At 38.2% G+C, this 17,506-nt stretch overlaps 1 protein-coding gene and 1 long non-coding RNA gene across 9 annotated transcripts in view; one reads left to right on the top strand and one right to left on the bottom strand.

Moving 5' to 3' along the window:
• The window catches only part of NSD1 (nuclear receptor binding SET domain protein 1), a 209,389-nt gene that overhangs the window by 18,767 nt on the left and 173,116 nt on the right, over positions 1-17,506 (bottom strand). For all 8 annotated transcript variants that reach the window (XM_023551797.2, XM_023551818.2, XM_003404684.4 and 5 more), the window contains 3 exons: positions 14,397-14,553; positions 8,093-8,298; positions 4,980-5,092 (listed from right to left, as the gene is read on the bottom strand). In XM_023551797.2, the coding sequence (XP_023407565.1) occupies positions 4,980-5,092; positions 8,093-8,298; positions 14,397-14,553 (476 nt within the window). The remainder of the gene's footprint in view (positions 1-4,979; positions 5,093-8,092; positions 8,299-14,396; positions 14,554-17,506) is intronic.
• Positions 1,981-3,912, top strand: LOC135230380 (uncharacterized). The gene is made up of 2 exons (XR_010321028.1): positions 1,981-2,709; positions 3,631-3,912. It is a non-coding gene; the product is annotated as an uncharacterized LOC135230380 (long non-coding RNA).

Raw genomic sequence — 17,506 nt, 5'->3', positions numbered from 1 at the left:
CTAGTATTGCCACATGGTGGCGCCACTTTAGCAGCTATGAAAACTTCCATAATTTCTTGAAAGCTGGAAATTGTTGGCATGAAAACTTTTTGAGGAATTTGAGTTCCAATACATAAGGATATATTATTACTTATTTTTTATTGTGCTTTAAGTGAAAGTTCACAGTTCAAGTTACTTTCTCATAAAAATTTATACACACATTGTTATGTGGCCCCAGTTGCTCTTCCTATAATGTGACAGCACACTCCTCCTTTCCACCCTGTATTTCCCATGACCATTTGACCAGCCTTTTTGCCTTCTCATCTGGCCTCTGGAAAGAAGCTGCCCATTTAGTCTCACATATCTACTTCAGCTATGAAGCACACTCTTCACAAGCATCATTTTATGTCTTAATAGTTCAATCTAATCTTTGTCTGAAGAGTTGGCTTGGGGAATGGTTTTAGTTTTGGGCTAACAGAGAGTCTGGGGGCCATGTCTCAGTCAGACCATTAAGTCTGGTCTTTTTACTAGAATTTGAATTCTGCACCCCACTTTTCTCCTGCTCCATCAGAGGCTCTCTGTTGTGTTCCCTGTCAGGGCTGACATTGGTGGTAGGCCGGCACCATCTAGTTCTTCTGGTCTCAGGGTCATGGAGTCTCTGGTTTAATTGGCCGTTTCTGTTTCCCGGGCTAATATCTTCCTTCTGTCTTGGTATTCTTCATTCTTCTTTGCTCCAGATGGGTTGGGATCAGTTGATGCATCTTAGATGGCCACTTGCTAGTGTTTAAGACCCCAGATGCCACTCACCAAAGTGGGATGCAGAACATTTTCTTAATATACTTTGTTATGCCACATGACCTAGATGTCTCCTGAAACCATGGTCCTCAGACCCCCCACCCCTGCTACTCTGTCCCTCAAAGTGTTTGGTTGTATTCAGGAAACCTCTTAGCTTTTGGTTTAGTCCAGTTGTGCTGACTTCCCCTGTATTGTGTGTTGTCCTTCCCTTCGCTTAAGGTAATTCTTGTCTACTATCTAGCTAGTGAATGCCCCTCTCTCCCTCCCCGTCCTCATAACCATCAAAGAGTGCTTTCTTCTGTGTTTAAACCTTTTCTTGAGTTCCTATAACAGTGGTCTCATACAATATTTGTCCTTTTGCAACTGACTAATTTCACTCAGCATTAATGCCTTCCAGATTTCTCCATGTTCTGAGATCTTTCTCGGATTCATCGTTTTTCTTTATTGTCGTGTAGTATTCCACTGTGTGAATATACGATACATAATTTATCCATTCATTCGCGGATGGGCACCTAGATTGTTTCCATCTTTTTGCTATCGTGAACAGTGCTGCAGTGAACATGGCTATGCATATATCTATTTGTGTGAGGGCTCTTATTTCTCTAGGATATATTCCAAGGAGTAGGACTGCTGGATTGTATGGTACTTCTATTTTCAGCTTTTTAAGGAGGCGCCAAATCGATTTCCAAAGTGGTTGTACCATTTTACATTCCCACCAGCAGTGTATAAGAGTTCCAGTCTCTCCACAACCTCACCAACATTTATTATTTTGTGTTTTTTGGATTAATGCTAGCGGAAATTTTTTTTTTCTTTTTTTTTGTTGGGGTGAGATGGTACCTCACTGTGGTTTTGATTTGCATTTCTCTAATGGCCAATAAGCGTGAGCATTTCCTCATGCATTTGTTAGCCACCTAAATGTCTTCTTTGGGGAAGTATCTGTTCATATTGTAAGGATATATTTTAATAATTACTAATATAATTTGAAATCTTTTTAGTAGACTATAACAACATCACTCATGCATAAACGGTTAAGTGCTCAACTATTAGCTGAAAGGTTGGCAGCTCAAAAGGCACCCAGAGGCACCTTGGAAGATAGGCCTGGCAATCTGCTTCTGAAAAGTCACAGCCTTGAAAATCCTATGGAGGAGTTTTACTCTGCACACATGGGGTTACCATGAGACAGAATTAACCGGATGGCAACTAAAAATACAACTGCTGAAAACTACAGTGAAAATCTGGGGTGTTAAAACCAGAGAGCTGCTCCGACATCCAAGCTTTAAGTGTAGGACAAAGTTTCTACAAATACTAGGAACAATGCTGAGAAAAAAAGAGATATTCCATAATAGAGATGGATTTGTGTACTATGAGAATGAGGCCCCTCCTACTTGATGTTATTCAAGTGGGAATAGGCAAACTGCGAGTCTTCAAATACACAGCCCAATATAAAATTTGACTGTTCAGGAATTGTGTGATCTTGATAAACTACTTTATTGCAAGATTTACCTTGCCAGATTGTTATGAAAATAGGAAATATATGTAAAGGGTCCAATACAAAGCCCGGCAGATGGCAGCTTCGTAAACATGGTAGCTATAATTCTTTCTTTTTTTCTTTTAACGTCCCTTAAAGTTGTTTCTGTCATATCACTATTCTAGATTTCCAATTCCAGTCAATCTAAAATCATTACAATTAGTTAGAAATATATGGTCTTCAAACCATTGCTCTGTAACAAAAGGACATTAGTCTCACTGCCAGCTCTCTTCCCAATTCTTCAAAATACTGGTAAAAACTGTGAACTTCTTGTTAATGTAGGAATACTCTAACAACATGCAACTGTTAAGCCACAAACTTATTAAGGTATCTTCTATAGGGGATGTGAAAATACAACAGCTGAGCTCAATCACCCAAGACTATAAAATATTTACCTCGTATCTAAGGTGTGTATTTTTATTCCCCCACTCCCTAAAAAAGGTTTCATTCTACTCATTCTCTCTCTAGAAATGTATGTTTTAATCATTCTTTCTTGACATCTGAGCTAACGTGTGATTAATCCCAAATAAGTTTCTCGCCTAATACACCATGAAGCAAAATCACATGGTTGGGTAAGAGCAATGTTATAGATATGTCACTGCAGATAATCTCTCGCTCTAGGTCAGGGGTCAGAAAACTTCTGTGAAGGGCCAGGCAGTAAATATTTCAGGCTCTGTGGGCCATACAGTCTCTCTGTTGCATGTTCTCAACTCTATTATTATAGCATGAAAGCAGCCACAGACAATACGTAAATGAATGAGAATGGCTGTGTTCCAATAAAACTTAATTTATGGACACCAAAGTTTTGATTTCATACAATTTTTTTTGTCACAAAATTTCTTTTTTCTTTAATTTTTTCCACTGCAATCATTAAAAAATGTAACAACCATCCTTGGCTCATGGGCCTTGCATAAACATGCAGCAGGTCAGATTTAGCCCAAGGACTACAGACTGCTCTAGAGCCTTTCCCTGAACTTGTATTTGTTTAAGAAAAACTTATAAAGATGAAGGGAAAAAAAAAAAAAAATGGCCTTTAAATTCTGTGATTAGATCACTCATAGGAAGTTGCCCTCTTAATAGGCAGGTGATGTGTTTGTTACTCTGAAGGCCTAACTTGCTATTGTCTGACACCTAGGACTGTGTGAAAAGGAATACTTTTCTTTTTTTGATGAATAACTACACTTCACTGTTAGGTCTCCAGGCACAGTAACTCCGTTTAACACCAGAATCCATTAGACTCAATTTTAGGTTTTGAGATTATTTTCTTTTTCAGCAGTTTTAACTATTTGTAACATTTGATATTTCTTGACTTTTATTCTTTTTTACAGGTCTTCCAAAAAGCAAGAAGAAAACTTACCAAATAAAATAAATAAATAAAACTCATTCTATCTTGCAACTATCATTTGGTCCATTAGACCCTTTTATAATAAAACCTAAGATACACTATGGGATTTCAGTGTTCTTACTTTTCCTATATCTCATAATACTATTTCATAATCTCATCTTACTATTTCATCAATTACTCATTATTACTCATCAATTATTCCAAGCCCTGTTAAACAATCTTAAAATAATTAAGAAAAAAAAAAAAAAAGATGGAATCACATATACACATGATGCAATAATTAGAAAAGTAGATGCACTTTAGTTTTCTTACTGCATTGCCCAAAGTACTGCATCATCTTTCAAGAAGGTATAAAAGACTGGAGATATTATCTTTGTAGTCTGCTGCAGTCGTCACATTTAGCAAATGAAATCCCAGGACACCCAGTTAAATCTGAATTTCAGATAAATAGTTTTTTATTTTAAGTATGCCCCATGCAATATTTGGGACATATTTAAATACAGATGGTGGTAAAATTTATCTCTAAGTGAACTCTCAGGCAAGATTTCAGATAACTATATCCTAGATGAGTTTTATGGAACTCAAAAATTGATGCGCGAACAAACAATGTATTTCTAAGGGCAAAAAGTAAATACAGCATTCTCATCCAGGAAGGATGCCATCACATAATATTTTGCAACAAGAACCTGGGCCATCTCATTTTGCTAATAGCATTCTTTCACATTTTATGATGTTTGAGCACCAAAATTTGGTAAGAGGTTTGTAAAAAATAGTTTTAATAAATATTTATTAAAATTTCTAGTAAAGTTGCTCTTCACTATCCCTTTATTTTTACTTCTGTAAATCATTCTTAAAAATTTAAGTGAGAAATGGTGATGACTACTTTACCAGGTAGACTACGCATAAATAAAGCTTGCGCACCTCACATTAATTCTCCTGTCCTTGGGAACTCTAGCCATAATCACCTAACATATCTTAATATTAGTTATTACCAAGAAGACTAACCATGTGTATTATTCAAACTAACTCAGGGTCATTTATCATTTTTCTTCATGGCTCTTAGAAATGAACAGAACGTAATAAACTTGTATGAGAAGACATTTCAAGGCAGCAGAAAAAAGACTGTATCAAAGCACGACTGATTTTTTAAAAGTGCATGCAAGGTGCTAGGAACGGTGCTCTAGTCCTTTTTTCTGATCTTCTTTTAAACTCATATCTCTGCCTAAAATCATCCGTGCTTGTACATCTAAATCTCATTGGGAATAAAGTGGGAAGAGGGCAAGGTGTAAGATGTCTCCCGTGGAGACAGAGTCTCCTGAGGCCTTTTCTCACCTTTATATGTTTATAAGGTGGTGGCTTCTTGTCATTCTTACGGTCTTCCTGCAGCTGTCTCAGCTCTTTTTGGGCCTTTAACTCCTCAAACCTTGCTGCAGCTTCCTGAAGAGCTAAGAAAACACACAGCACAAGTCACCTAAAAACCTCTGGATGGAGCTGTTTATTGGGCCCCTCCACCCTCTTTTAAGTTGGGTAAAATTTGTTTTAGACAAAAATCAATAAACAGTATATGAAAAACTAAGTATACATAACTACAATTTCAAGTAGGTTACAGTTCCCAGGGATATTCAGATAAAGCATTAAGACAAAATATAATCGATTACTAAATGACATAATACAGAGTACCAGCTTCAGAAAAAAAAAAACCCAGCTAAATGACCCAAAAATGTCCACATATATAGGCTTCTAACAACAACTAGAAGGAACCTGGTGGTGCAAGCAGTTTGCAACTGGCTGCTAACCTAAAGGCCGGAGGTCTGAAACCACCCACTAGAGCTCCACAGAAGAAAGGCCTCGTGTTCTGTTTTTGTAAAGACTGTTGTTGGGTTCCATTGAGTCAATTCCAACTCACAGTGACCCCATGTGACAGAGCAGAACTGCCACATAGGACTTTCTTTGCTGTAATCGTTATGGAAGCAGATTGCCAGGTCTTTCTCCCACAGAACTGCTGGGTGGGTTTGAACTGCCAACCTTTTGGTTAGCAGCTGAACACTTAACCACTGCGCAATCACGACTCCTTCTGTAAAGATTATAGCCCTGGTTTCCAGAAAGATTCTCTTTTCTAGGTGCCCCGGGTAACATGCTCATCTTCTGGAAGAAATAAGAGCTGAAGTGTTCCAATCCATCTTGACCTATTTTCTAGGGTACCTGAAGTACTCTTCTCCTAAGACATTCTCTAAGTATCAATGATTAGCTCTAATAATACACAGATCTTATCTAATTGGCATTCAAGTGAAGTAATTTTAAGTGCTTAAAAGATTGTAATATTTGAATAGCCAAACAAAACCTTAAGAGTTTCAGTTTTATCCACTTACAACAAAGTGTTAATTCATTATTCTTAACCCGGTCTAAAAATCCTAAAAAACAAAAAACAAAAAACACTGCAATTCTTCCCTCTTTCCTCCTTGTGGCTTTCTCCCATGCTCTATTAATTCTTTAAAGAACATCTCCTCTCTGGTCCATCCCTTTCTATCTGTTTCCCTGCCACCATCTAGTAGAGGTTATGTGCATGGAGTCTTCTAAACTGTCATAAAGTCCCTCCTCCCCTCATCCAATTACTCAGCAGGTCCTGCTCAGTCTCTCTCTTTAATGTCTATTTAATACACATCATCCTCTCCACCCCCCTGGACAATTTCCTGTTACAGTTTTGTCATCTCTGCAGAGGACTCTGTAACAGCTAACTCAGTAATCTTCCTGGCTGTGACCTCTCATATTCTAATCATCCTGACACTCTAACCCAGACTGAAATTTCTAAAACTCAGATCTTAACATGTAACCCACTTACTTAAAAACACTCATTCCATGATTCGCTTAGTACACAAGAAAGGCCCTGCACAACTTGAGCTTCCATCTACCTTTTTAAGCAAATAGTCCAGTGTTCCCTCAAACTATAACAAATACTCAGAATTCTCCAACTCATCATGCTGGATACATGGACTGTCTTTTACGACATTTTAAGTACTTTCCCTTCTTCAGTCAGTGTAGCAATTAAGAGTATGGGCTCTAGAGGCCAACTACCAGACTTCAAAACCTTACTCTGTCACTTACTACCACTGGGACCTTGGGTAAGTAATTGAACTTATATGTGCCTCTGTTTCTTCCTTTGTAAAGGAAGGTTGAAGCGTAAGAGCAGCGAAGCCCAGAGCTTAGGCAGACTGAGACTTGTGGTATTCCCTGTACTCACATTCTCCCCAGCCTTGGTGATGGCCAGCTTTGTTCACATCAGGGTACTGGTCCCTGACCATCTGAGACTATAAGACCTAAGGCCCAAGTTCCTCCGGTAAGCACCAGTGCTGACAGCCCAGGTCTATGCACAGAAACCACAGGGCCTACAGGTAAGTGTGCAGCTACTGAAATAACATGAGGCAACTGGAACTTTTGTTAACCTTGTTCCCTATGGACATCACTCCCATTCCCCACCCAGGAAGTTCTACCTGCTTAGAATCCACTTTCACCTTGTGTTGCAGACAAAGCCTTATATAAGTACCCCTCAAGATCCAAAAACATTCAAAAAGTTAGAGAGACATTGTCTTTCAAAGGACAGATAAAAAAAAAGAAGGTAATTACTGCTGAAGGGATACCAAGTACTTGCCCTACAGGTTCACTTTTATTACCTCGCTGAATTCTCAGAGTAACCTTTCCCCATTACACAATAAGAGAAAACTGAGGTTTATAGTGGATTGGAGTCCTAGTGGCACAATGGTTAAGAGCCTGGCTGCTAACCAAAAGGTCAGCAGTTTGAGTCCACAGATGCTCCTTGGAAACCCCATAGTGCAGTTCTACTCGGTCCTGTAGGGTCACTATGAGTCGGAACTGACTCAACAGCAATAGGTTATAGCGGATTCAACTAGCTGGTAAGTGGTAAAACTAGTTCTGTTGACACTAAAAAACCCTCTCTGGGCCCCCAATTGTCCTCACTGCCTTCATTGCTAGGTCAACTTAAGAAAATCTCTTTTGACTCAGAGCACTTACACTTTGACCTTCACTATCTTATTTTACTCTATAATATTTGGTGAATTTTATTTCTTTCCAACAAGCTAATAAAAGACTCCTTCGGACAAATGTGGTTCTGCTTGAGATTACAGCCCTTGTTCAGCAAAGTGAAGTGTTACTCTACTAAAAAGTTCCAGAACTCCAATACTGGATGAGATACTGAGAAACAAAACTGATAAAACAAAAACCTTGCTTAAGGAAACTTTAGTAAAGATTAGGCTCAAAAATAATGAGTTCTGTAGGTCAACTTGCTTGTAAAATCTGTAGGTACATCCACATACTGCCCCCAGAGGACAGAACCCAGCTGATAAATGGAGTAAATGTAAATTCTAACACAGAGAAACCACTCCAGCAACAGATACCTGTGTTGGCCTGAGAAACAAAAGGAATAACATTACCTTTTTTATACGTCCCATCCACTCCTTTGCCCATCTTATCCTTGCTGCTAACATCCCCTTCCATGTAGGGGAAGACTCTGGCCTGGTGGGTCCACAGATAGTCATTAGACCCAAAGAAGAGTACAGGGAACTCGCCCACATCATGTCTCATCTTATCGATGTTGGAAGGTACAGCGCGAGGATGGCAGATCTCAGCTGGCCACCACCTAGGAAAAAGGTAAAAACAAGGGACAAAACTTCTAGAAGGCTGCAAGACATCAGGAAAATAACATACAAACACGAATAAGCAATAGCAATGTCTGTCAATAGTGAAGTCCAACCTGGGGCATTCTTACAATCCAAGTAGAGAACAGACAAGTAGAATGTGCTAAAAGCCTGAAAACACCACAAATACATGCACACATTCCCTCTGACTCAGATATTCTATTTCACAGAATCTATTAAAAGAAAATAATTAGAGATACAAAGATTTATTACTAGAATATTCAATGAAGCATTACCTGTAATAATGAAAAACTGGCAACAATCTAAACGCCCAGGAATAATCACAGTAACTATATAGTACTCTATACAATAAAATATAATTCAGCCTTGAAAAAAATAAAACTTTCAGTAACTTAATAGTACTGAATACACCAAGAAATGTCAAAATAAAAAGCATTATTAGTATAACCACTTCTGGAAGACAATTTGGCAATAGTTAAGAAGCTCCTTTCCATGTACACCAAGAAACATTTACAAAATGCTCACAGCCTAAACAGGAGAATGGATAAATAGACTATACAACCCTGTGTGACTACATAAAGGAGTACTATGAACAGTGAACTCTCAATGACCTGGAGCACTGCACTAACTACAATGACCCTCGGGAACAGGACACTGAATGAAAAAAGCAATTTGGAGAAAAAGGTATCAACTATAATTTCTTTATATAAAGTTCTAAAACATGCAGAAAAGATAAACCTATACAGCAAGGCAAAGGAATGATAAATAAAAAATCCAGTACACTGTTTACCTCTAGGGGTGAGGAGAGAATGGAATCAGACTGGGGCATGGAAGGAGCTTCAAAAGTACCAGAGATGCTTCACATCTTTAACAGGACAGTACAAACATAAACATTCTTTTTTTTTTTTTATTAACTTTTATTGAGCTTCAAGTGAACGTTTACAAATCAAGTCAGACTGTCACATACAAGTTTATATACACCTTACTCCGTACTCCCACTTGCACTCCCCCTAATGAGTCAGCCCTTCCAGTCTCTCCTTTCGTGACTATTTTGCCAGCTTCCAACTCTCTCTATCCTCCCATCCCCCCTCCAGACAGGAGATGCCAATACAGTCTCAAGTGTCTACCTGATATAATTAGATCACTCTTCATCACCATCTCTCTCCTACCTACTCTCCACTCCCTTTCATGTCTGATGAGTTCTCTTCGGGGATGGTTCCTGTCCTGTGCCAACAGAAGGTTTGGGGACCATGACTGCCGGGATTTCTCTAGTCTCACTCAGACCTTTAAGTATGGTCTTTTTACGAGAATTTGGGGTCTGCATCCCACTGATCTCCTGCTCCCTCAGGGGTTCTCTGTTGCGCTCCCTGTCAGGGCAGTTGTCGATTGTGGCCGGGCACCAACTAGTTCTTCTGGTCTCAGGATGATGTAGGTCTCTGGTTCATGTGACCCTTTCTGTCTCTTGGGCTCTTAGTTGTCATGTGATCTTGGTGTTCTTCATTCTCCTTTGCTCCAGGTGGGCTGAGACCAATTGATGCATCTTAGATGGCTGCTTGTTAGCATTTAAGACCCCAGACGCCACATTTCAAAGTGGGATACAGAATGTTTTCATAATAGAATTATTTTGCCAATGGACTTAGAAGTCCCCTTAAACCATGGTCCCCAACCCCCCGCCCTTGCTCTGCTGACCTTTGAAGCATTCATTTTATCCCAGAAACTTCTTTGCTTTTGGTCCAGTCCAGTTGAGCTGACCTTCCATGTATTGAGTATTGTCCTTCCCTTCACCTAAAGCAGTTCTTATCTACTAATTGATCAGTAAAAAACCTTCTCCCACCCTCCCTCCCTCCCCTCTCCCGTAACCACAAAAGTAGGTGTTCTTCTCAGTTTATACTATTTCTCAAGATCTTATAATAGTGGTCTTATACAATATTTGTTCTTTTGCCTCTGACTAATTTCACTCAGCATAATGCCTTCCAGGTTCCTCCATGTTATGAAATGTTTCATAGATTCATCACTGTTCTTTATCGATGCGTAGTATTCCATTGTGTGAATATACCACAATTTATTTAACCATTCATCCGTTGATGGACACCTTGGTTGCTTCCAGCTTTTTGCTATTGTAAACAGAGCTGCAATAAACATAGGTGTGCATATATCTGTTTGTGTGAAGGCTCTTATTTCTCTAGGGTATATTCCGAGGAGTGGGATTTCTGGGTTGTATGGTAGTTCTATTTCTAACTGTTTAAGATATCGCCAGATAGATTTCCAAAGTGGTTGTACCATTTTACATTCCCACCAGCAGTGTATAAGAGTTCCAATCTCTCCGCAGCCTCTCCAACATTTATTATTTTGTGTTTCTTGGATTAATGCCAGCCTTGTTGGAGTGAGATGGAATCTCATCGTAGTTTTAATTTGCATTTCTCTAATGGCTAATGATCCAGAGCATTTTCTCATGTATCTGTTAGCTGCCTGAATATCTTCTTTAGTGAAGTGTGTGTTCATATCCTTTGCCCACTTCTCGATTGGGTTGTTTGTCTTTTTGTGGTTGAGTTTTGACAGAATCATATAGATTTTAGAGATCAGGCGCTGGTCGGAGATGTCATGGCTGAAAATTCTTTCCCAGTCTGTAGGTGGTCTTTTTACTCTTTTGGTGAAGTCTTTAGATGAGCATAGGTGTTTGATTTTTAGGAGCTCCCAGTTATCGGGTTTCTCTTCGTCGTTTTTGGTAATGTTTTGTATTCTGTTTATGCCTTGTATTAGGGCTCCTAACGTTGTCCCTATTTTTTCTTCCATGATCTTTATCGTTTTAGTCTTTATGTTTAGGTCTTTGATCCACTTGGAGTTAGTTTTTGTGCTTAGTGTGAGGTATGGGTCCTGTTTCATTTTTTTGCAAATGGATATCCAGTTATGCCAGCACCATTTGTTAAAAAGACTATCTTTTCCCCAATTAACTGACACTGGTCCTTTGTCAAGTATCAGCTGCTCATATGTGGATGGATTTATATCTGGGTTCTCAATTCTGTTCCACTGGTCTATGTGCCTGTTGTTGTACCAATACCGGGCTCTTTTGACTACTGTGGCTGTATAATAGGTTCTGAAATCACGTAGAGTGAGGCCTCTCACTTTCTTCTTCTTTTTCAGTAATGCTTTGCTTATCCAAGGCTTCTTTTCCTTCCATATGAAGTTGGTGATTTGTTTCTCTATCACCTTAAAAAATGACATTGGAATTTGGATCGGAAGTGCATTGTATGTACAGATGGCTTTTGGTAGAATAGACATTTTTACTATGTTAAGTCTTCCTATCCATGAGCAAGGTATGTTTTTCCACTTAAGTAGGTCCTTTTTAATTTCTTGTAGTAGAGCTTTGTAGTTTTCTTTGTATAGGTCTTTTACATCCTTGTTAAGATTTATTCCTAAGTATTTTATCTTCTTGGGGGCTAGTGTGAATGGTATTGATTTGGTGATTTCCTCTTCAATGTTCTTTTTGTTGATGTAGAGGAATCCAAGTGATTTTTGTATGTTTATCCTATAACCTGAGACTCTGCCAAACTCTTCTATTAGTTTCAGTAGTTTTCTGGTGGATTCGTTGGGGTTTTCTGTGTATAAGATCATGTCATCTGCAAATAGAGATAATTTTATTTCCTCTTTGCCAATCTGGATGCCCTTTTTTTAGTCTAATTGCTCTGGCTAGGACTTCTAGCACAATGTTGAATAAGAGCGGTGATAAAGGGCATCCTTGTCTGGTTCCCGTTCTCAACGGAAATGCTTTCAGGTTCTCTCCATTTAGGATGATGTTGGCTGTTGGCTTTGCATAGATGCCCTTTATTATGTTGAGGAATTCTCCTTCAATTCCTATTTTGGTGAGAGTTTTTATCATAAATGGGTGTTAGATTTTGTCAAATGCCTTTTCTGCATCAATTGATAAGATCATGTGGTTTTTGTCTTTTGTTTTATTTATGTGGTGGATAACATTAATGGTTTTTCTAATATTAAACCAGCCTTGCATACCTGGTATAAATCCCACTTGGTCATGGTGAATTATTTTTTTGATATGTTGTTGAATTCTATTGGCTAGAATTTTGTTGAGGATTTTTGCATCTATGTTCATGAGGGATATAGGTCTGTAATTTTCTTTTTTTGTAATGTCTTTACCTGGTCTTGGTATCAGGGAGATGGTGGCTTCATAGAATGAGTTAGGTAGTATTCCATCATTTTCTATGCTTTGAAGTACCTTTAGTAGTAGTGGTGTTAACTCTTCTCTGAAAGTTTGGTAGAACTCTGCAGTGAAGCAGTCCAGGCCAGGGCTTTTTTTTGTTGGGAGTTTTTTGATTACCGTTTCAATCTCTTTTTTTGTTATGGGTCTATTTAGTTGTTCTACTTCTGAATGTGTTAGTTTAGGTAGGTAGTGTTTTTCTAGGAATTCATCCATTTCTTCTAGGTTTGCAAATTTGTTACAGTACAATTTTTCGTAATAATCTGATATAATTCTTTTAATTTCAGTTGGGTCTGTTGTGATGTGGCCCATCTTGCTTCTTATTCGGGTTATTTCCTTTCCTGTATTTCTTTAGTCAGTCTAGCCAATGGTTTATCAATTTTGCTAATTTTTTCAAAGAACCAGCTTTTGGCTTTGTTAATTCTTTCAATTGTTTTTCTCTTCTCTAATTCATTTAGTTCAGCTCTAATTTTCATTATTTGTTTTCTCCTGGTGCCTGATGGATTCTTTTGTTGCTCACTTTCTATCTGTTCAAGTTGTAGGGACAGTTCTCTGATTTTGGCTCTTTCTTCTTTTTGTATGTGTGCATTTATCGATATAAATTGGCCTCTGAGCACTGCTTTTGCTGTGTCCCAGAGGTTTTGATAGGAAGTATTTTCATTCTCGTTGCATTCTATGAATTTCCTTATTCCCTCCTTGATGTCTTCTATAACCCAGTCTTTTTTCAGGAGGGTATTGTTCAGTTTCCAAGTATTTGATTTCTTTTCCCTAGTTTTTCTGTTATTGATTTCTACTTTTATTGCCTTGTGGTCTGAGAAGATGCTTTGTAATATTTCGATGTTTTGGACTCTGCAAAGGTTTGTGTTATGACTTAATATGTGGTTTATTCTAGAGAATGTTCCATGTGCGCTAGAAAAAAAAGTATACTTTGCAGCAGTTGGGTGGAGAGTTCTGTGTAAGTCAATGAGGTCAAGTTGGTTGACTGCTGTAATTAGGTCTTCCGTGTCTGTATTGAGCTTCTTACTGGATGTCCTGTCCTTCTCAGAAAGTGGTGTGTTGAAGTCTCCTACTATAATTGTGGAGGTGTCTATCTCACTCTTCAGTTCTGTTAAAATTCGATTTATGTATCTTGCAGCCCCTGTCACTAGGTGCATAAATATTTAATATGGTTATATCTTCCTGACCAATTGTCCCTTTTATCATTATGTAGTGTCCTTCTTTATCCTTTGTGGTGGATTTAAGTCTAGAGTCTATTTTGTCAGAAATTAATATTGCTAATCCTCTTCTTTTTTGCTTATTGTTTGCTTGATATATTTTTTTCCATCCTTCGAGTTTTAGTTTGTTTGTGTCTCTAAGTCTAAGGTGTGTCTCTTGTAGGCAGCATATAGATGGATCGTGCATAAACGTTCTTTTAGTTATTCTTTAAAACTATGCAAGCTATAAATATTCTTTTGTGTACTTTATATTCAATGAATACAATTTTTTAAAAAGAAAAAGCTAGATACAAAACTGGGTATAAACTATGAGGCCAATTATTTCGGAGGCTTGTGTATTGACATGTCTATATTTGCAAGTAAATATGCCAAAATATTAACAACATACCTTCTTGAGTCCTGAGATTTTGGGTTTAATTGGTTTTCTTTAATGGGTTTTCTGCAGTGAACAAGTATTAGTTCTATAATCAGAAACTGTAAACTTAGTTTTTCTTTCATAAGGAAAAATTAATTGGGGTGGGGGGGATGAAGGGGAAGACCTTGCCTAACTGGAAAGAGCACTGAAAATAAATAAAATTAAGTACTATATTTAAGAGATGTCAAGAAACAGACGATGGTAAATTGAATGAACACCATTCTCCATCTTACTCACCTGTATCGCCCAACTTTTACCCAGACAATCTCCCTGTAGTGTGGCTTTTTGCCTGCTTTACAGTCATTGCAATACCAGTTTCCTTCAGGGATATCAATGTTCAGGCATTCACGATGAAAAGCAGCAGGGCAAGAATCACAGCACAGAAGGCTGCCTCCTGTGGGAATCAAAAAGTCTGGCACTCAGAACCACAAGGCTGCATATAAGGACCCAGTTGAAATTGCTTTTGTTCAGCTCCTAACCAATTTATTCATCTCCTGGCTAAGGGCTTAGTCATTTAATTAGTTATCCAGAAGACTTTTCTACAAGAGTATTCCTTCTCTAATACTCCTGAAAACCCCAAGGGTAGTGCTGTGTGTGTCTGGTGGGAGGGAGGGGTTTCTACAGGGATTCCGGTTAATAAACATGAGCTTTTATTGGCAAAATTAGGTTAGGGGAATGAGGTCAGACATAAAGCTATAGAAGTCATGTATGCGTATACACACACTTATACATTTTCTTTCCTTCACTAAGACAACACACTAAATATAACCACAATTTTTGGAGGACTAAAGTAGCTAATAAATGACCTAGTAGTGTCTGACGCAGAAGACAGACACATCTTTAAAGAAATGGAAAAGCTGATCACTTTTATACGGAAAGGAAAGAGGCCCCGGATAAGTAAAGCACCATTAAAGAAGAAGAATAAAGTAGGGGGATTCACACTACCTGACCTCAAAACCTACTATAAAGCTACGGTAGTCAAAACAGCCTAGTACTGGTATAACAGTTATATTGACCAATCGAACAGTGTTGAGAACCCAGATGTAAATCCATCCACCTATGGTGACCTGAACTTTGACAATGACCCAAAGTCCATCAAACAGGGGAAAACACAGTCTTTTTAAAAAATGGTGTGGGCAAAACCGGATGTCCACCTGCGAAAAAAAAGAAACAGGACCCATACCTCATACCATACAAAAAAACTAATTCAAAATGGATCAGAGACCTAAATATAACACCAAAAACTATAAAGATCATAGAAGAAAAAATAGGATCAACAGCAGAGGCCCTAATACACGGCATTAACAGGGAACAAACCATAACTAACAACACACAAACTCCAGAAGATAAGCTAGATTAAGTGGGATCCTCTAAAAATTAAACACTTACGCTCATCAAGAGACTTTACCAAAAGAGTTAAAAAAGAACCTACAGAATAGGAACAAATTTTTGTTGGCTAAGACAAATCCGACAAAGGTCTAATCTCTAAAATCTATAAGAAAATCCAATACCTCTGCAACAAAAAGACAATCGAATTAGAAAAGAGGCAAAGGAACAGACACTTCACCAAAGAAGACATCCAAGCGGCTAACGGACACACAAGGAAAAGCCTGCGATCACTAACCATTAGAGAAATACAAATCAAAACCACAATGAGATACCATCTCACCCTGGCATTACTAGCACGAATCAAAAATAAATAAATAAATAAAATAACAAATATTGGAGAGGCTGTGGGGAGATTAGAACTCTTATGCACTGCTGGTGGGAATGCAAAATGATACAACCATTTTGGAAAATGATATGGCGCTTCCTTGAAAGCTATAAATAGAAGTACTATATGATCCGACAATCCCACTCCTAGGAATATATCCTAGAGAAATAAGAGCCATCACACAAACAGACATATGCACACCCATGTTCACTGCAGCATTGTTCACGACAGCAGAAAGACAGAAACAACCTAGATGCCCATCAACAGATGAATAGATAAACTATGCCACATATACATAATGGAGTACCACACAATAATAAAGAACAATGATGAATCTGTGAAGCATCTAACAATATGGATGAATCTGGAGGGCATTATGCTGAGTGAAATAAGTCAATCACAAAATGACAAATACTGTATGAGACCACTACTATAAAAACTCATGAAAAGGTTTATACACAAAGATAAACAAACTTTTATGGTTATGAGGGAGGGGAGAGGTAGGGATGAAAAAACACTAAATAGACAATAGATTTTTTTTTTTTTAACAAAAAAAAAAAGGAAGAGAGACACAAATGTTTCCATAAGATTAGTTCTTTCCCTCTTATAGACACTAACATTTGAGGACTCTTCTGCAGTTTCAGCAAGATAGTTTTGCATGTTTTACTTTGTTGCCAAAAAGGAAAGAAAAATAAAAATCACAATCCGGCACTTGTTTATGTAACTAACTGTTCATCCACCAGTCAGAGGTTTTTCATCCATTCTGTCTGGCACCCTCCTGACACCTATGGACCCTTCTCAGACTAAGGTTTATGAATGCATAAACTGAATACACACACACACACAAATCAGTTATATTAAAATACAGTTACCAAAATGTTAGAAAAAAATGAGATGTACTGTTTCTTACATGTGCTTCCTTGGTAATACATAAAAAAGATCTAGCAGTAGTAATGTTTGCAAATGCTATTTCAAGTACCTGCAACAACTGTAATATCTGTAATTTAATTTTAATATCTGTAAAAAAAATCACAAGTACAGTCATGTACCACATACATCTGTCTGCGTGTACCTCTGTGGTCCCTAATAGAGTTCAAAAATCCTTATCGGTAAACAAGACACAGCAGACGTAACTGGACATAGTGAATGTTACATCAGCTTCCCGCACACAACATGTGTACCTCGTGTCTCTTGTGCACAGGTAGTCCCTGGGTTACGAACGAGATTCTTTCCTAATGAGACAGATAGGGTTAACTGTGCTGGCCTGCGATGGCCGAAAAAAAGAACTGTTAAAAGATTACCATCTAGAAGTTGGGTGAAGAGGAACCACACCCTGTCAACATAAGATAAGGCTGAAACAACCCACAAATTACTATCTCCTTCTTAGTGTTTTTCTAGTCCCTTTCCCCTTTATAGGCTCCCGCATGCTCAGAAGAACAAGGTGTCACCACCGTTTAACCTTCCTTAGCTCTCCAAAGATGGTAATGTAGTGCCAAAGATCAGCGCACTTACGCTATATCCCATAGTAAGCGATGCCAAGGGCTGCCCAGACGGCTCCACCTGGAATATCATCTTAAGAGTCCAGATGCACATGCAACCTAATTAACATGCACCGCCATTCTGAGAAGTTCCT

This window comes from Loxodonta africana, chromosome 2 (assembly GCF_030014295.1).
Source record: "Loxodonta africana isolate mLoxAfr1 chromosome 2, mLoxAfr1.hap2, whole genome shotgun sequence".
Classification (NCBI taxonomy): domain Eukaryota; kingdom Metazoa; phylum Chordata; class Mammalia; order Proboscidea; family Elephantidae; genus Loxodonta; species Loxodonta africana.
The sequence above is the reverse complement of the archived record's forward strand: the minus strand, read 5'-3'. Positions and strand labels throughout refer to the sequence as shown.